The sequence below is a fragment of the Pelodiscus sinensis genome, chromosome 5 (genome assembly GCF_052426305.1).
Source record: "Pelodiscus sinensis isolate ZL-2025 chromosome 5, ASM5242630v1, whole genome shotgun sequence".
NCBI lineage: Eukaryota > Metazoa > Chordata > Testudines > Trionychidae > Pelodiscus > Pelodiscus sinensis.
In genome coordinates this window covers 15,390,049-15,403,661 of record NC_143056.1, presented here as the reverse complement: position 1 = coordinate 15,403,661, position 13,613 = coordinate 15,390,049, and the positions used below count along the sequence as shown (strand labels likewise).

The following is a 13,613-nucleotide window of genomic DNA, read 5'->3' as shown; positions in this document are numbered from 1 at the left end:
CCATTCCCATCCCTACTAGGGTCAAAGAAGAACCAAGAAGGGGACTCTAAAAATTGAAAGAGCTAAGAAGCACCTTGGTACCACAGGATTAATTTTCACGAGTACACCCATGCTCTGAACAACTAAGTACTTAGATGTCTTAAGGAATGAATGGACATTTTATTCTGGCTCTTGTACTGCCCGTGGGGTTTCAAGCAGGTTTCAGGGAGTCCACCAAGCATGGGGTGCAGGGCAGAGAGCTCAAGTCCTACTGACAGGGCTGAGGGCTGGGGCTCCAAGCCTTGCCATGCAGGGAAGAAGCCAAAGCCTGACCAACTTAGCTTTGTGGGGCTCTCTGTGAAATGGAGCCCTGGGCAATTGCTCTGCTTGCTAATCCTCTGCTTGCTAACACCCTGATTTACATGCAGGAAAAAAAGCTGTGGCATAGGTGTACCATGGACATTTTTTACCATGTTGCAGGGCCTCAGAAAGAAGAGGCTTGAGCTACCCTGTTGCACTGCATCCATTATGATGATACCTGAGCGCCTGTAGAAGATTTGTTCTTCTGCTCTCATATTTACCTTATATTTCTGAAGAAGGTTTTTGACCTGTGAGGCATTACTTCGCAAATTTACAGCGGCCTCCTCTTCTCTTTGTTGTTCCACATGGTTCAGCCATGCCATTATTTCTGTGATGGCCTCACGAGATGGAAGCTTTTCCATCTGAAGCTACAAATAAAGCAAATAATGAGTCTTCTGTACTTAATTTGCTAGAAATATTACATCAGACCCTCCAGGAGAAAGACAACTTTATCCCCAAAAGGTCTCTCATACTGTAATTATCTATGCATGAACTTGCAAGTAAACCCTGATACTCAAATTTAGGGTATAAGTCAAATTTAAAACAAGAAATGTGGATGTCTCTGAAGTCCAGAATAAGATGACTGTTGCCTGTTGAAACTAACCTTTACAGAAAATGACACTGATACATGCAAAATTAGGTAGCAATACAGCAATAATTAAGACTGAGGGCAATTCTGAGGATGGTCTAACAGCAAGTCAGATGGGCAACAGAGCCATAAAGAAAAAAGTGCGGTCTTTGTGTAAGGTTGGCAGACCCTAGTTGGCTATGGGTGGAATTGAACCTGGGACCTCGGCAGCTTAGTTCATGAGCCTCTACCACATGAACTAAAAACTGAACTCCCTATAATAGAGGTAGGGAACCTTTTTTGGGTCAGGGGTTGCTGAAAAAAACACCCACAAACAAACAAAAACCTTCACTGACGTGGCCCCCAACTAAGAAAGAGAAATACACTCTCCTCATTCCCCAGGCTAGTGTGCTCCAGCCATGCGGGGAGGCTGGAGTGACAGCATAGGATCCCCAATACTTGGGTGGGGGAGCCCCAAGGCTCAAGGATCAGATCCAGGTAAGTCGGGGGCTGCATCTGGATGCCGGGCCTTAGGTTCCTCAACCCTATAAGCAAAGGCTGTAGAGCAGGCTCATTATTCTCTTTGTAAGTGCTCTCAGTGCCACTAGACAGGACAGTACACCCAAAAGATGCGTGGGTTACATTTGCATTATGTAGTGCTTCCCTGAATTCCATCAGAAACGTTTTAAAATAATTCTGCATGTCACTTGGCTCAAGGGAAGAAAGGACGTGCGATTCCCTCCTTACCTGGTGCAGTTTTTCTTGGATGGTGGGGAACTGAGTGATCAGTTCTGCCCATTTTTGCTCAAATTGTGCCAAAGATGATCTAAGTGCTGCGGCATCCGTTTGTTTCACAAGAAGAAGCTGGTTGCCAGTGCTTATGACAGATGACTTCAAGGATGATTTTTCATCTACTTCCTTAGAAAATGCCTGAAACATACAAAGATTGAACAAAATATGATTTTTAAACATATGGACAGGGTCTCAATCAATCACAGGAGGGACTGTAACTGGATGGGTTGCAATTCTGGTTGCACCTTATCTGATGGAAACTTAAAACTGGGTGAGGTTCAGTAAACTCCAGAGAAAGTTTGAGCTACCCTGGTGTCAGCCAACACCCTTCTTCTCTATCCTTCTGCAGGATCCTTCAACTCCACTATGCTTCTACCTAGAACCCCTATCACCTAACAGGGCCCCAAGATTCCTATATTGGTGCTTTATGCTTAGGTTAGAACTCCAATGTCTTGAAAACCCTCCCCTTTCCTGACTATTTGTTGGGGGTTGTGGGAATTAGCAGCATGCTGGTCCTCTCTCACCCATTTGGGATCTTCAGGGTGGCTAGATCTCCCTGTTCCCTGTCTTTGAAGCGCTGTTTGGTTCATATCCACTCACCCACAGAAATATCTTCAGCAGCGTGAAAGCCTCCCAAACTCTTTCACCCCAATTTAACAAGTGCAGCAGGACAGTGACATGCTGCCTCCCAGAGGAATAGTATAGCTACACTACCTCATACTTGGGATTATGATCTGCTGGTAGATTTTGGCAATACTAAAATCTCAGAGGGGAGAAGGAGAGATTATTATTGGGCATCTAACCACTGCAGAATTTTTTGACTTACAAACAAGCTGTCTATATTGTTTCTGACAGTATCTAAGTCTTGTGAGACATCGAGAGACTGCTCCTTCCAAAAATTCATTCTCTGCTGGGCAGACTCCAGCCATTTGGTTAACTTGTCTGAGTCTCTGTTGTAGCTATAGAAACAAAACAAAGCAGGTGAACAAACTAGAAATAACTCAATCTCTTAGTAGAGTCTATGACACAGTTATTTTCTCCTCTCAGAATTGTCCTTCCCTCCATCTAAAGATGTAGGCCGATACCACTCACAGGTTTATACAGTACAGGATAGCCACCCCCGACCTCAGAAGGCATCACTGCAGTAGCACAGAATGGAGGCGTGGCAATTCTGTGCTGCTGAAAGCATGAACATGTAGATCGGAGAAATAAACACATTTATGGCCTGTGAGAGAAAGTCTCAGAGCTGCTGAGCCCAGAAAGACTCTCTTTCTGTATTGACTATGCAACTGCACATGGCTCTCAGGGGCCCTGCTGGAGGCCTGCTATCTGTGAAGAGGATCTAAGTCTTCATATTGGCACAGACACCCGCCTCAGGTCCTTGACAGAACAGCTCCAATTGGGACCCCTCCATGTGCAGATCAGGGGAGCACAATATGAGCTTTAGGTCACATTTTGATGCATGAGCTAGAAGAGAACGCAGCTCACTCTCTCCTAGATACTGTAATGCCAACGGGAGTGAAGACATTATTGTCAAAAAGTAAGTACAGTAAAACTCCAATAGTCTGGCATCCAATAGTCCGGCACTCCTGATAGTCCGGCATCAAAATGGCAAGAGCTGAGTGAGTGAGCTTCGGCAAAAAATGAGTCACAAGGTAACAGCGGCAGCAGCTGAACTGAGCAAAAAGAGTAAAAAAGGCTTAAAAAACCCTAAAACATTACAGTATACTGTATACACTATGTACAATAAAAAGGGTTTAGAACACTTTATATACAGTATATAATGTATACAGTATATATATAACCAGCTTATAGTACCTCCTGATAGTCCAGCATATCTGATAATCCGGCACACCTAGGTCCCATAGGTTCTGGATTATCGGAAGTCTACTGTGGCTATGACCAACTACACACAGGGAGCAGATCTAGTCAGTAAGAAGGTGGCATTTTTTAAATAGTTGCACTTTTAAAAAATACTTTATTTTCAAGTTGATATGGATGAACAAACACTGTAATTTAATTACACTGATATTTAATTATATGACTTAAGAAATATGCAAAAAAAACAAACAGCAGCTGCTAACCCTAACTGCCCCTTGATTAGAAACTTACCTGACCAAGAGTTTGAGTAACATTTGAAGTCTATGCAGTTCATGGCCAACTTTATTGGTTAAGGACAACCACAATTCTTCTAGTTTCCCAGTCTGATTTACTAAATCAGAGCAGCTCACAAGAGTCATCAATTTTTTCCCTTCCTTTACCATCTGGTAAAGTCTGGCATGGTGTTCATCAATGTTTCTTTTGATTTGCTAGCAAAATATGAATAGTTTGCAAAACAACAACATTTTAAAAGAAAAATATGTCTATTAAAACGCATTTTATTCTCACAACTGGCATTTATTTAATTTTCTGTTATGAACAGTGGTAAGAATAATTTAGACAAGTTGTTTTTTATATTACCTTGTGATATAGCTCAATGTGTCATGATATAAAATGACAGAGCTGTATAGTGTAAAACAGAATTATTGTGGCACCGTATCTGGCATGGTTTTCATCAATGTTTCTTTTGGTTTCCTAGCAAAGTATAAATAGTTTGCAAAAACAACCATTTATTTTAAAAGCAAAATATGGCTATTAAAACATGCATTTTGTTTTCATAACCGATATTTATTTAATATTCTGTTATGAACAGTAGAAAGAATATTGGAGTTATAATTATTTTCCATATTATCTTGTGAAATATCTTGATGTGTCATTAAATAACACATAGCTCTACCATGTAAAATATTATTTTGTTACATTTGAGAATCTCATAATACAACATCTAAATTTAAATGATGATCTTTGCCACCAGTATCAGACATGCAGCTGACGAAGCGGGTCTTTGCCCACGAAAGCTTATGCTCCAATAAATCTATAAGGTGCCACAGGACTCCTCGTTGCTTTTGCAGATTCAGAGTGAAACGGCTACCCTTCTGATATTTGTCACCAGTGTTCATCACAGTTAACGATTACGATAAATTCATTCCTTCCCAATATCACACAAAGTCATATCCATTTGCTTACTTTGGATTACAGACTCCTATAAAGACATCACACAAATATTTGTATGTGGCAAACAAGCACAGGCAGAAAACACTCCTTGTTAAATACAAAATATTCTTGAATTGCTAAAAAAATTACTTGCAATTAAATAGTCATGCACAGAATTAAGCAGTAGTGAAAAAAAAAAGCAGAATGCAGGCCAACAGGACAAAAGATCATAAACTTGACTCATTATGAATACCAGGGTATAGGAAATCTAAGACATTTAATATAACATGCTCCCTGAAAAGTGCAAAAGCCAAGTGCTGGCACAAAAACAATTAACTCCCACAGCTGTTTTAAGTAACATAACAGGCAAATCTGAAAACTATTTGTTTTTTTCCCTACATCCTCTGTTCAACCAAAAGTCTTTCCTTCTCCTAACAGAAATGAGTCCCAGAAAATAACACCCTTCTTAAGACAGGTTATAGTATCCACTTTTTCAGCCTCAGCCCTCTGAATAAAATGGAAAGATTCCCCAGGAATGGGGATTAGCATATATCACTCAGTTTAAGGAGTACAGCAGACAAACATATTAATAGGATGCATCATGTGTTTTACACTCATTTATATAAAACTCAAGAACTCTGTTGTTCTAAACAACGGTACAGTTCTGTTTTCAGGTACATGGCACTTTTCTGATGTTTGGAACAAATTGCAAAATATTTACCTGCTTTCTTTCAAAAAGCACATTTTATTTTCTTGGAAAAGAAGAAAATTCAAGGTGATTTAACTATATATTTCTAGAATTTTGGAAGAGGCTGATAGAATTGATAGATTTAACTACTACAAAAGAGCTGCTCAAATATTTGGAAATCTGATTCTCACTTCTCATGGATGAGAATTGAATAAGTCACTGAAGTACATATCTGAATGCCAGCTTTTAGAGCAGCTGCAGGAATTAATTGATACTGATGGCTACAAATTACTCCCCTCACTGTTACTTTTCAAAGGTGTAAAAAGCTTTGTTTTCAAATGGAAATATATATTTGAACACAGACTACAGTTGCTATCCTGGCAAAAGAGAAGGTGACAAGGATTCTGTGCTAAGCAGGTATTTCTAAAACAGTCTTTTTGCCATACAGTGTACCACGATTCTTCAAAAAAAAGTTATTAAACAGAAATAAACAAAAATACCTGGAGCAGTGTGATCCTCTCCATTACTCTTTCTTCTGTCTCTTCCACCAAATTCACAGAAGGCACTGTAGAAGCAAGTGCCTCTAATTCTTTCGTGAATGTTACGTAGTCCTCATCAAATTCTGTCCATTCCTAAAAGACAAGCCAAATGTTAAGGTAGTGTCCCTTTTATTCTATGCTTGTGCTCCACATTGAAAATGCTGATGCTTCAATATTTACATGTTATTCTTAATTCCGCTAACAAAACAGACTGCTAAAACAAGAACAGAGAATGAGAGAACATATATAAAAGAGTAGCTGCAAGTGATCAAAAACTGAGGATTTCAGTTAACACATACAGGAAATTTCTTACCCAAAAATTGTTTATGATTTTTTTAAAAGGGGGGCAAACTTTTTTCATTTAAATGTATTATTAGTATTTCTGTACTGCATATGTTTTCTCTCTCAGTCTGGGTGTTCAGGAAGTACTACAAGAAGTTATAGGAATTCCCATTTATGCTGGAGGGAGCCAAGGAGTGTAAACGCATATTTGAGGGGTAAGAGATGAATTACTGACAATCAGAGAATGAACAGTTGGTCATTGCCCTCAAATGGACAAGGGTAGCAGACTACTGCTGGACCGAGTATCTCTACCACAACAAGGGTTTCATTTTCCGTACCAGATGTATTAGAATCCATTACCTGTAATAAACCCTCTAAGCGTGCACCATATTGGGAAGACTTTTGTTCCAGCGATCTGACATATTCCACCAGCTCAGTCCAGAACTTTTCATTCTTTTGTAAGGTAGCAGGGCCCACCTTCTTGGAATACGATTGTATGACAAACATATGAGTGACGAGCTTCTGAAAAAAGTCCTGAAAAACCAACATTTATAGGAAGGTTTTACACGTTTCAAGCCTATTTTACTATTTTATGGCAAGTGCTTCATTTGAAATCAACTTCTTGGTATTATGTGAAGATGTGCTGGGATTTTGATCATAAATAATAGTGATGCTTGGTATTTATTATATACTGCAGGGTTCTTCATTAATAGGTAGAGGGCATAAAGCTAATGAAAGGAAGTTTTTCTTCACACAGTGCATAGTCAACCTTGCTAGAGGATGTTGTGAAAACCAGGACTTTAATAGGGTTCAAAAAAGAACTGGATAAATTCATGGAGGTTAGGTCCATCAATACTTATTAGCCAGGACCGGTCAGAATGGTGTCCCTAGCGTAGGGAGGTAAGGGAGTAGTTGAGTAGTCGACTACTCACTTCCCTCCCTATCTCTCTCCCCCCTCCCTCCCCGCCGGTGTATGAGAAGCAGCAAGCGAGGCACAGGGGCTAGGGGAGGATTCTCTGGCAGCAGCCCCTGTTCGTGGCCAGCCCCGGCTTTTTAACATCCTTACCCTAGCCTCTGTTTGTCAGGGGCTAGAAATGAATGACAGTAGAGGGATCACTTGATGATTATCTGTTCTGTTCACTCCCTCTGGGGTATCTGGCATTGGCCACTGTTGGAAGACAGGATACTGGGCTAGATGGACCTTTGGTCTAACCCAGTATAGTTATTCTTATGTTCTTAAGGCCTGCAAGCCAATGGCAGGTCCCATCAATTATAAGCGCAACTCCCTGTTTAAGTTCCCGCTAAGCCATGCAGCAGGCTATAAATAGTTTCACAGCCAGGCAACAGGGACCTAGAGAGGAGAGTGGTGGGGAAGCAGCAACTGGGGATGGGAGCAAGTCAGGGCTTGCAGGGAATGGATCTGCTATTTTATCTCAGGACTTCAAACACACCTGTGAATCAGGTAAAAAACATTCACTATTCTACAGTCTGGTTAAATGAAATAAAGAATGGTTAAGGGACAGACTGGGGTCAGGACCTTATATGGGAGTGCAGGGTCAGGAGCTCAATTAGCTTGTCACAAATGCAGACTCTGCACCCAATGAAACTGAAAAATGCTGCATGATTCCAAGAGCTCAGCACCCATACAGTGCAGGGAGTGCACATTCGAAAGGGGCCGAAAAGATCCATTGAGCGGGCTGGTCACACTGATAGAGTGGGCTGGTTTGGCCCAGAGTGATTTGTTCATCCTCACACAGAAAGTTGGGACAGGAGTTAGAAAGCAGGAGGCCCTATGCTAGACTCTTGCTCACTCCACTAGGTCACACACTCTTCCTTAATTAACCTTACCACAGATTTTAAAATATTGGCTATAAAACAAAACATCTTCCTGACATTTTGGTACAGTCAGAGGTAGCTCAGAATCAGGGATAAACAGATCCCCAAACCCAGACTCCTAATCCAAAGAGGTCCCCAAAAATGTGCCATTCCATCCATACTTGAGTGGCCATATTTATTTTGCCGTCCCATTTCCTCCAGGTAAACGAACAGCAGAGTGGGGGGGAGGGGGAAGCCCAGCAGTCTGACACCTCCTGCTTGCCAGCCCAAACTTTAACACCATGTGAAAACTTCCTTTTATTTACTGTTTTTGAAACAGTCTTTTGCAAAATATTTACTGTATTTACTTCAAGTACCTTGGACTCTCTCCTATGCTAGAAGTAGCAATAACTACTCAGCCATTATATTTGAGAAAAGTCAGTCATAGAAAGTCACACTTTACCATGATTCAAGCCATGCAATGTTGCATGTGCTATACCTTGTGATTTTGCAGATGAGACTGTAAAGTAGCTCTGTTTTTCGCTAGTTCCTTTGAGTCCTGAGCAACCTTCTCTTGTCCAATGTCTAACAATTCCGCCAGTCCATGAATCAAACCTTCGTATTGGCTCTCGCTGATGAAAGGAGAATTTAGTTCCACATACTTGGCTCTCAGAACCCCCCAAGTATCATCCAGAACATCCTAGGAATTAAACAAAATTCCATAAGCTTATTTCTTATTAGATGTAAATCAACCCAAAGACCTGCGTGCAACATTTCTAGAGTATCATATCATGCCAGGAGGCCTAAATCATTCCCTCCTAAAATGTCTTGTTTTGAAGAGTTAAATCGTGCATGACAGAATGTTGACTGCTCTGTATTCTTACCTCTAACTTATAAACTTCATGGACCAGAGCCATGGGTAACTGAAATTGCTCCCCATGATCTCTCAGTTTTGCTATTTGCGTCTCAAAGTTTTGTAGCTCCAACGCATATGCATCAGTTTTCTGAATTTAAAAAAAAAGGGATTAAATGTAGTTTTGCTCCTTTTGGTTTACACCCTTATTATTGGTATTATAGTAGCAGCTAAAGACTGAAACTCCATCGTGCTAAGCACTGTACAAACACATAGTGAAACACTCTCTACCCCACAAGTTTACAAAGACTGACAGTGGTTACAGTAAGAAAGTGACTTACCCCAGGTCACAAAGTCAGCCAGTGGCAGAGGCAGAAAAATAATTCACCTTTCCCAGTCTAGGGTCCTATGTACTGGGCCACCCACAGTTATTTTACTAACCCAGTAGTAGTCATTAAAACAACACATCACCCTCTAAGGATGCAGAATTTTGTTTCCCAGTGAAATCAAGAGACCTGGCATAAAGGGTCTTCTCTGAAATAAAGGAAGCTTTAGATGCATATGATTTCTAGATTTAGTTGAATAGGGTCTTTGAGAGATGGGCAGGCTAGTGGCTGTTGCATGCTCCAGAAAGGGCATGCAGTCTACCTCAGCTTCACTATCTTGTCATTCTGTCTGTCCTTCCTTAGGGTGTTTTAAGCCCTCAATCAGAAGTGGGTAGGTTAATCAATTCATGTACCATACTACGAATGATACGGTGCTTGTTGCATTTATCAGTTTACCAGGCATTCCTTATGTAAATGCTTATACTACTTGGGAAGTTTGAAATAAATACTAGACTTTCTACTTAAGGACTTTACATATATCTGTATTTTGTGCTTGCGTGTCTTGTCCTGCTTCCTTTCTGCCCTAACCTGTCGGGTTGGTGTGACCTGTGCCCCAGGATAGTCAAAGTGATCCAGCTCTGTGGTTCAGCTAGTAGGACTGCAATCAAACCCTGGGGTTACATGAGAGCATAGTGTGGAGGGTAGGGGGCCAGAGCCAGCCCAAGCTATGGGCTGACCAGGCTACTGCCCGGGGCGCCCCATTGTAGGGGGCGCCACCGCACGGGGCTGCTGGACCAGGCGGGGATGGTGCCGCGCATGTGCCAGGCGCCCAAGGGCGCCGTGCGCCCAGAGGTGCTGCACGCCCGAGGCTGTGCTCCCAGGGACGCGGTCGCACTTCCGGGGCCCGGGGCGCACGAATGGCTCAGGCCAGCCCTGTAGGGGGCATAGAGATGGTTCACTGGGACTTCTCCCACACAGGTGTACCTGAGCAACATGAGACAGCCCTTTAAAAATATGAAATTATTTCTCATATTTTAAAAACAAAAACTACAGACACAAACCAGGCAATCTTGTCCACTGCTGGGTAATTTTGTCTTAACTTAGTATTTTGGGTTAATTACCTGAAGCTGTTCAGCAATATTATGCCCACGTATTGCATTCAAAGTTTGTTGTAGAGCAGATTTTTTCTCAATTAACTGATCATACAATAACCTGATTTCATTCTGTGAACAGATAAGAACAAATACAAGCTCAGAAATGTACGCAACAATAAACAGCAATGATAAAATCACATGCAGCGAGAAAACAAATGGTGATTCATCATCTTCTTGAGCTTCAGAGGGGTAGCCAAACTAGTTTGTAACTGGAAAACTTTAAAAAAACAACAAATAGTCTAGCAGCACCTTAAAGACTAATAAAACATGTAGATAGTAACATGAACTTTTGGGGGTACAATCCACTTCTTCAGATGACTGGAGTATTAGACGTCCAGTTCCAAAATAAGAAGGGGAAAAAGAATAATGAATCAGTTAGGCTTGCCAGATGCTTTCACCAAAAATCCCACCATTGCTCCTAGGGGTATCTGAGATCACCAATAAGCTAGGGAAAGCCTTTTCTGGTTTTGAGGGGTGGGATTTGCTTTCTTTTAAATGTCATACCGCTCATTTATAATGCAAATGCATTCACACTGATGCATCTAATAGATGCTGCACAACAGGCCATGCATTCAGCCATACAGTACCTGATAATTACTACTGTGATCCAGCCCGGCTTTCATTGACTTGCTTCTAGAAGCAGCAGCAGTTTGAGATAGTTCCAGCCGGGCTTGAACGTTGTTAAAGCACTGGACAAATACATCAGTGCTCCCATCGGCACAGGCAACAGACTTTAAAAGATCATCCTTTTTCTCTTTCATATCTGCATGAAGTTTTTGCAGCTCTAGAGACAGTGTCTAAAAGGATTAAAAAGAAGAGAAGGCTATTGAAAATGGTCCTTGGTAGGGACAATTCACCTTTAAAACCACCAGCAGGACTCAGCTTTCTGCTTTTACTCATATCCAAAGGGCATGTTTTGCCTTCTCTGTGTAAATCCACTGACTTTGTAAAATTACTCCTGAATTACACCTGTGTACATGAGAGGGGAGACCAATCTATTCCGTTGTAATAGTGACCCAATGATGCCCATCCATCCACGCTTTGGTGCACTTACCTCACACAGTACCTGCTGCACAGCAGCCTCTTCATTGGAGAACATGCAGGTGTTTAGCATCTCTTCCATATTGTTTAAACACTGACTGATCGCCAAAAGCAGCTCAAAGAGTTTTTTCTCCAAATTTAAGGAAGCTTCCCCAGCTACATTTTCCTGTTTGAAGACAAGTTACAGCATTTTTTAGAGCCTTCAACTAAGTCAGAGATGATACTGAGCAAGAATATGGACTAAAGAAAAAGTGTGAGATACAATGGTGAACTATGCAGCTAACACAGGAAATTAGTAATAAAAAAAAACAGCAAAATACTGAGGGGCTGATTTGGAAACAGTTCCCACGCAACTTCCTATTTTATATCCATGAAATATTGCAGATTTAATTGCAGACTCAACTTAATTCATTCACATGACCGATTATCTAATATTTTGATGTGCAAATGACATTAATTTTGCCAGCAAATGTTTGGTAATAGCTAATGCTACAGTAGAAAAATGAAAAGCTGCTTCTCAAAATCCACACCTGATTCTACCTGGTCCACACCTGACCAAAGCCCACCTCTATAAGGCACTCAATCATGGGGAACACGGTTACTGACTAGCTGTGCTTTATAGTGCTAAAGCTACGTCTAACGTTTTAGAAATCCTTGTTCATTTTGGAATTACAGAGCATATGATTTGTACCTGTGTCTGCACAACACTTGCTTCTTGGCTTAGATCTCCAAGTTTCATGGTGTAGGTTTTCAGTTCCTCAACAGTTGGGGGTTTAATGCTACATATAGCACCTCTCGGCAGAATATTCAGTTCTGTTGTAATCTAACATTTGGAAAAGCAAATTACAGTTAAACACTGAACCACACTGCTACATCATTTTTTTAAATCAGTTGCAATGCATTAAAATAAAACCACCTGGAACATATGGGTCACATTTCAGTAAGACAGACAGACAGTTCACCTGCAAAAAGGGCTTTTATTCCTGTTGCATCCACCAAATCCTATTTGTGCACTATGCAAAGGGGCCAGCTGGGTCTTTGGCTAAAACATAGTCCTATGGGTTTCAGTCCTTCAAAGCTACAGGCTGCAGTCCTCAGTAGGGCAACCCCCCTTGATTATTAAGTTCTCCCTGAGTGAGTACTGCATGTTCTAATCCTTCACTGCTCATGATCCTCCTTGAGTAATTGACACTGGCTTTTGTAATGGAATTATTTCTGAGAACACAAAAGAGGAAGTTATTCAGCTCATGCAGTAACGATGGTTCTTCCAGATGTGTGTTCCTAGGGGTGCTCCAGTATAGGTGTATGTGCGCCCCTAATTGGAGATTTTTGGTAGCAGTGTCTGTTGAGCCTATGCATGTGCTCTCTCTTCCTCGAGGTCTGCCTCGAGGCCATCTAGCACTGCGCAGGCGAAAGCCCTTCACACTTTCTTCTCCACTGCCGAACCCTATAGAGAACTCTGAAGTACAGGGGAGGAGGGTGGGTTGTGGGGGGACACATCTTGAAAAACTATCATTACTGCACAAGGTGAATAACTTCGTCCTCTTCTTTGAGTAGTGTCCTGATGGGTGCTCCACTGCAGGTGACTTCCAAGCAGTACCTACCACTGGAGGCTGGGACTTCGGAATAGAGTCTGTTACTACACAGAGTACTACGGAGTCAAAGATGGTGTTGGGGGCCGCAGCTTCGGTGATCACATAATGATCAGTGAGTGCTTGGGGAAAGACCCAAGTTGCTGCTCTACAGGTAACTGAGATAGGGCTATCTGTAAGGACCGTGACCAAGATAGAAATTGACCTCGTGGAATGCATATGGACTCTGGACAGAAGTACATCACATGCCCTTGATGAACACGGATGAATGCAACCAGACACCCATTTGGATATTTTCTGAGCCAATATCACAGAGCTTTGGGATCTTTCTGTGGATGAAGTGAAGAGTTTAGGAGATTGCCTACCATCCCTCGTCCTCTCCAAATAGAATACTAGTGTTCTTCTAACTCGTAGCACACACAGAATAGTCTCCCTGTTTTCACAGAGTGGTTTTTGGGGAAAAAACAGGGAGATTGATCTCTTGATTTATATGGAAAAATAAAGACACAATCAGGATAAACTTGATATATGGTCTTAGAGTTACTCTGTCTTAAAAAAAAAAAAAAAAAAAAAAAAGCTGTGAATGGTGAG

The 13,613-nt window shown here is 41.5% G+C and overlaps 1 protein-coding gene across 7 annotated transcripts in view; it reads right to left on the bottom strand.

Annotated features, from left to right (window-relative positions):
- SYNE2 (spectrin repeat containing nuclear envelope protein 2) overlaps positions 1 to 13,613 on the bottom strand; it is a 304,665-nt gene that overhangs the window by 94,136 nt on the left and 196,916 nt on the right. For all 7 annotated transcript variants that reach the window (XM_075926397.2, XM_075926393.2, XM_075926394.2 and 4 more), the window contains 12 exons: positions 12,122 to 12,253; positions 11,444 to 11,596; positions 10,977 to 11,186; positions 10,357 to 10,458; positions 8,941 to 9,060; positions 8,556 to 8,756; positions 6,602 to 6,775; positions 5,921 to 6,052; positions 3,812 to 4,008; positions 2,526 to 2,658; positions 1,655 to 1,837; positions 561 to 707 (listed from right to left, as the gene is read on the bottom strand). In XM_075926397.2, the coding sequence (XP_075782512.2) occupies positions 561 to 707; positions 1,655 to 1,837; positions 2,526 to 2,658; positions 3,812 to 4,008; positions 5,921 to 6,052; positions 6,602 to 6,775; positions 8,556 to 8,756; positions 8,941 to 9,060; positions 10,357 to 10,458; positions 10,977 to 11,186; positions 11,444 to 11,596; positions 12,122 to 12,253 (1,884 nt within the window). The remainder of the gene's footprint in view (positions 1 to 560; positions 708 to 1,654; positions 1,838 to 2,525; positions 2,659 to 3,811; positions 4,009 to 5,920; positions 6,053 to 6,601; positions 6,776 to 8,555; positions 8,757 to 8,940; positions 9,061 to 10,356; positions 10,459 to 10,976; positions 11,187 to 11,443; positions 11,597 to 12,121; positions 12,254 to 13,613) is intronic.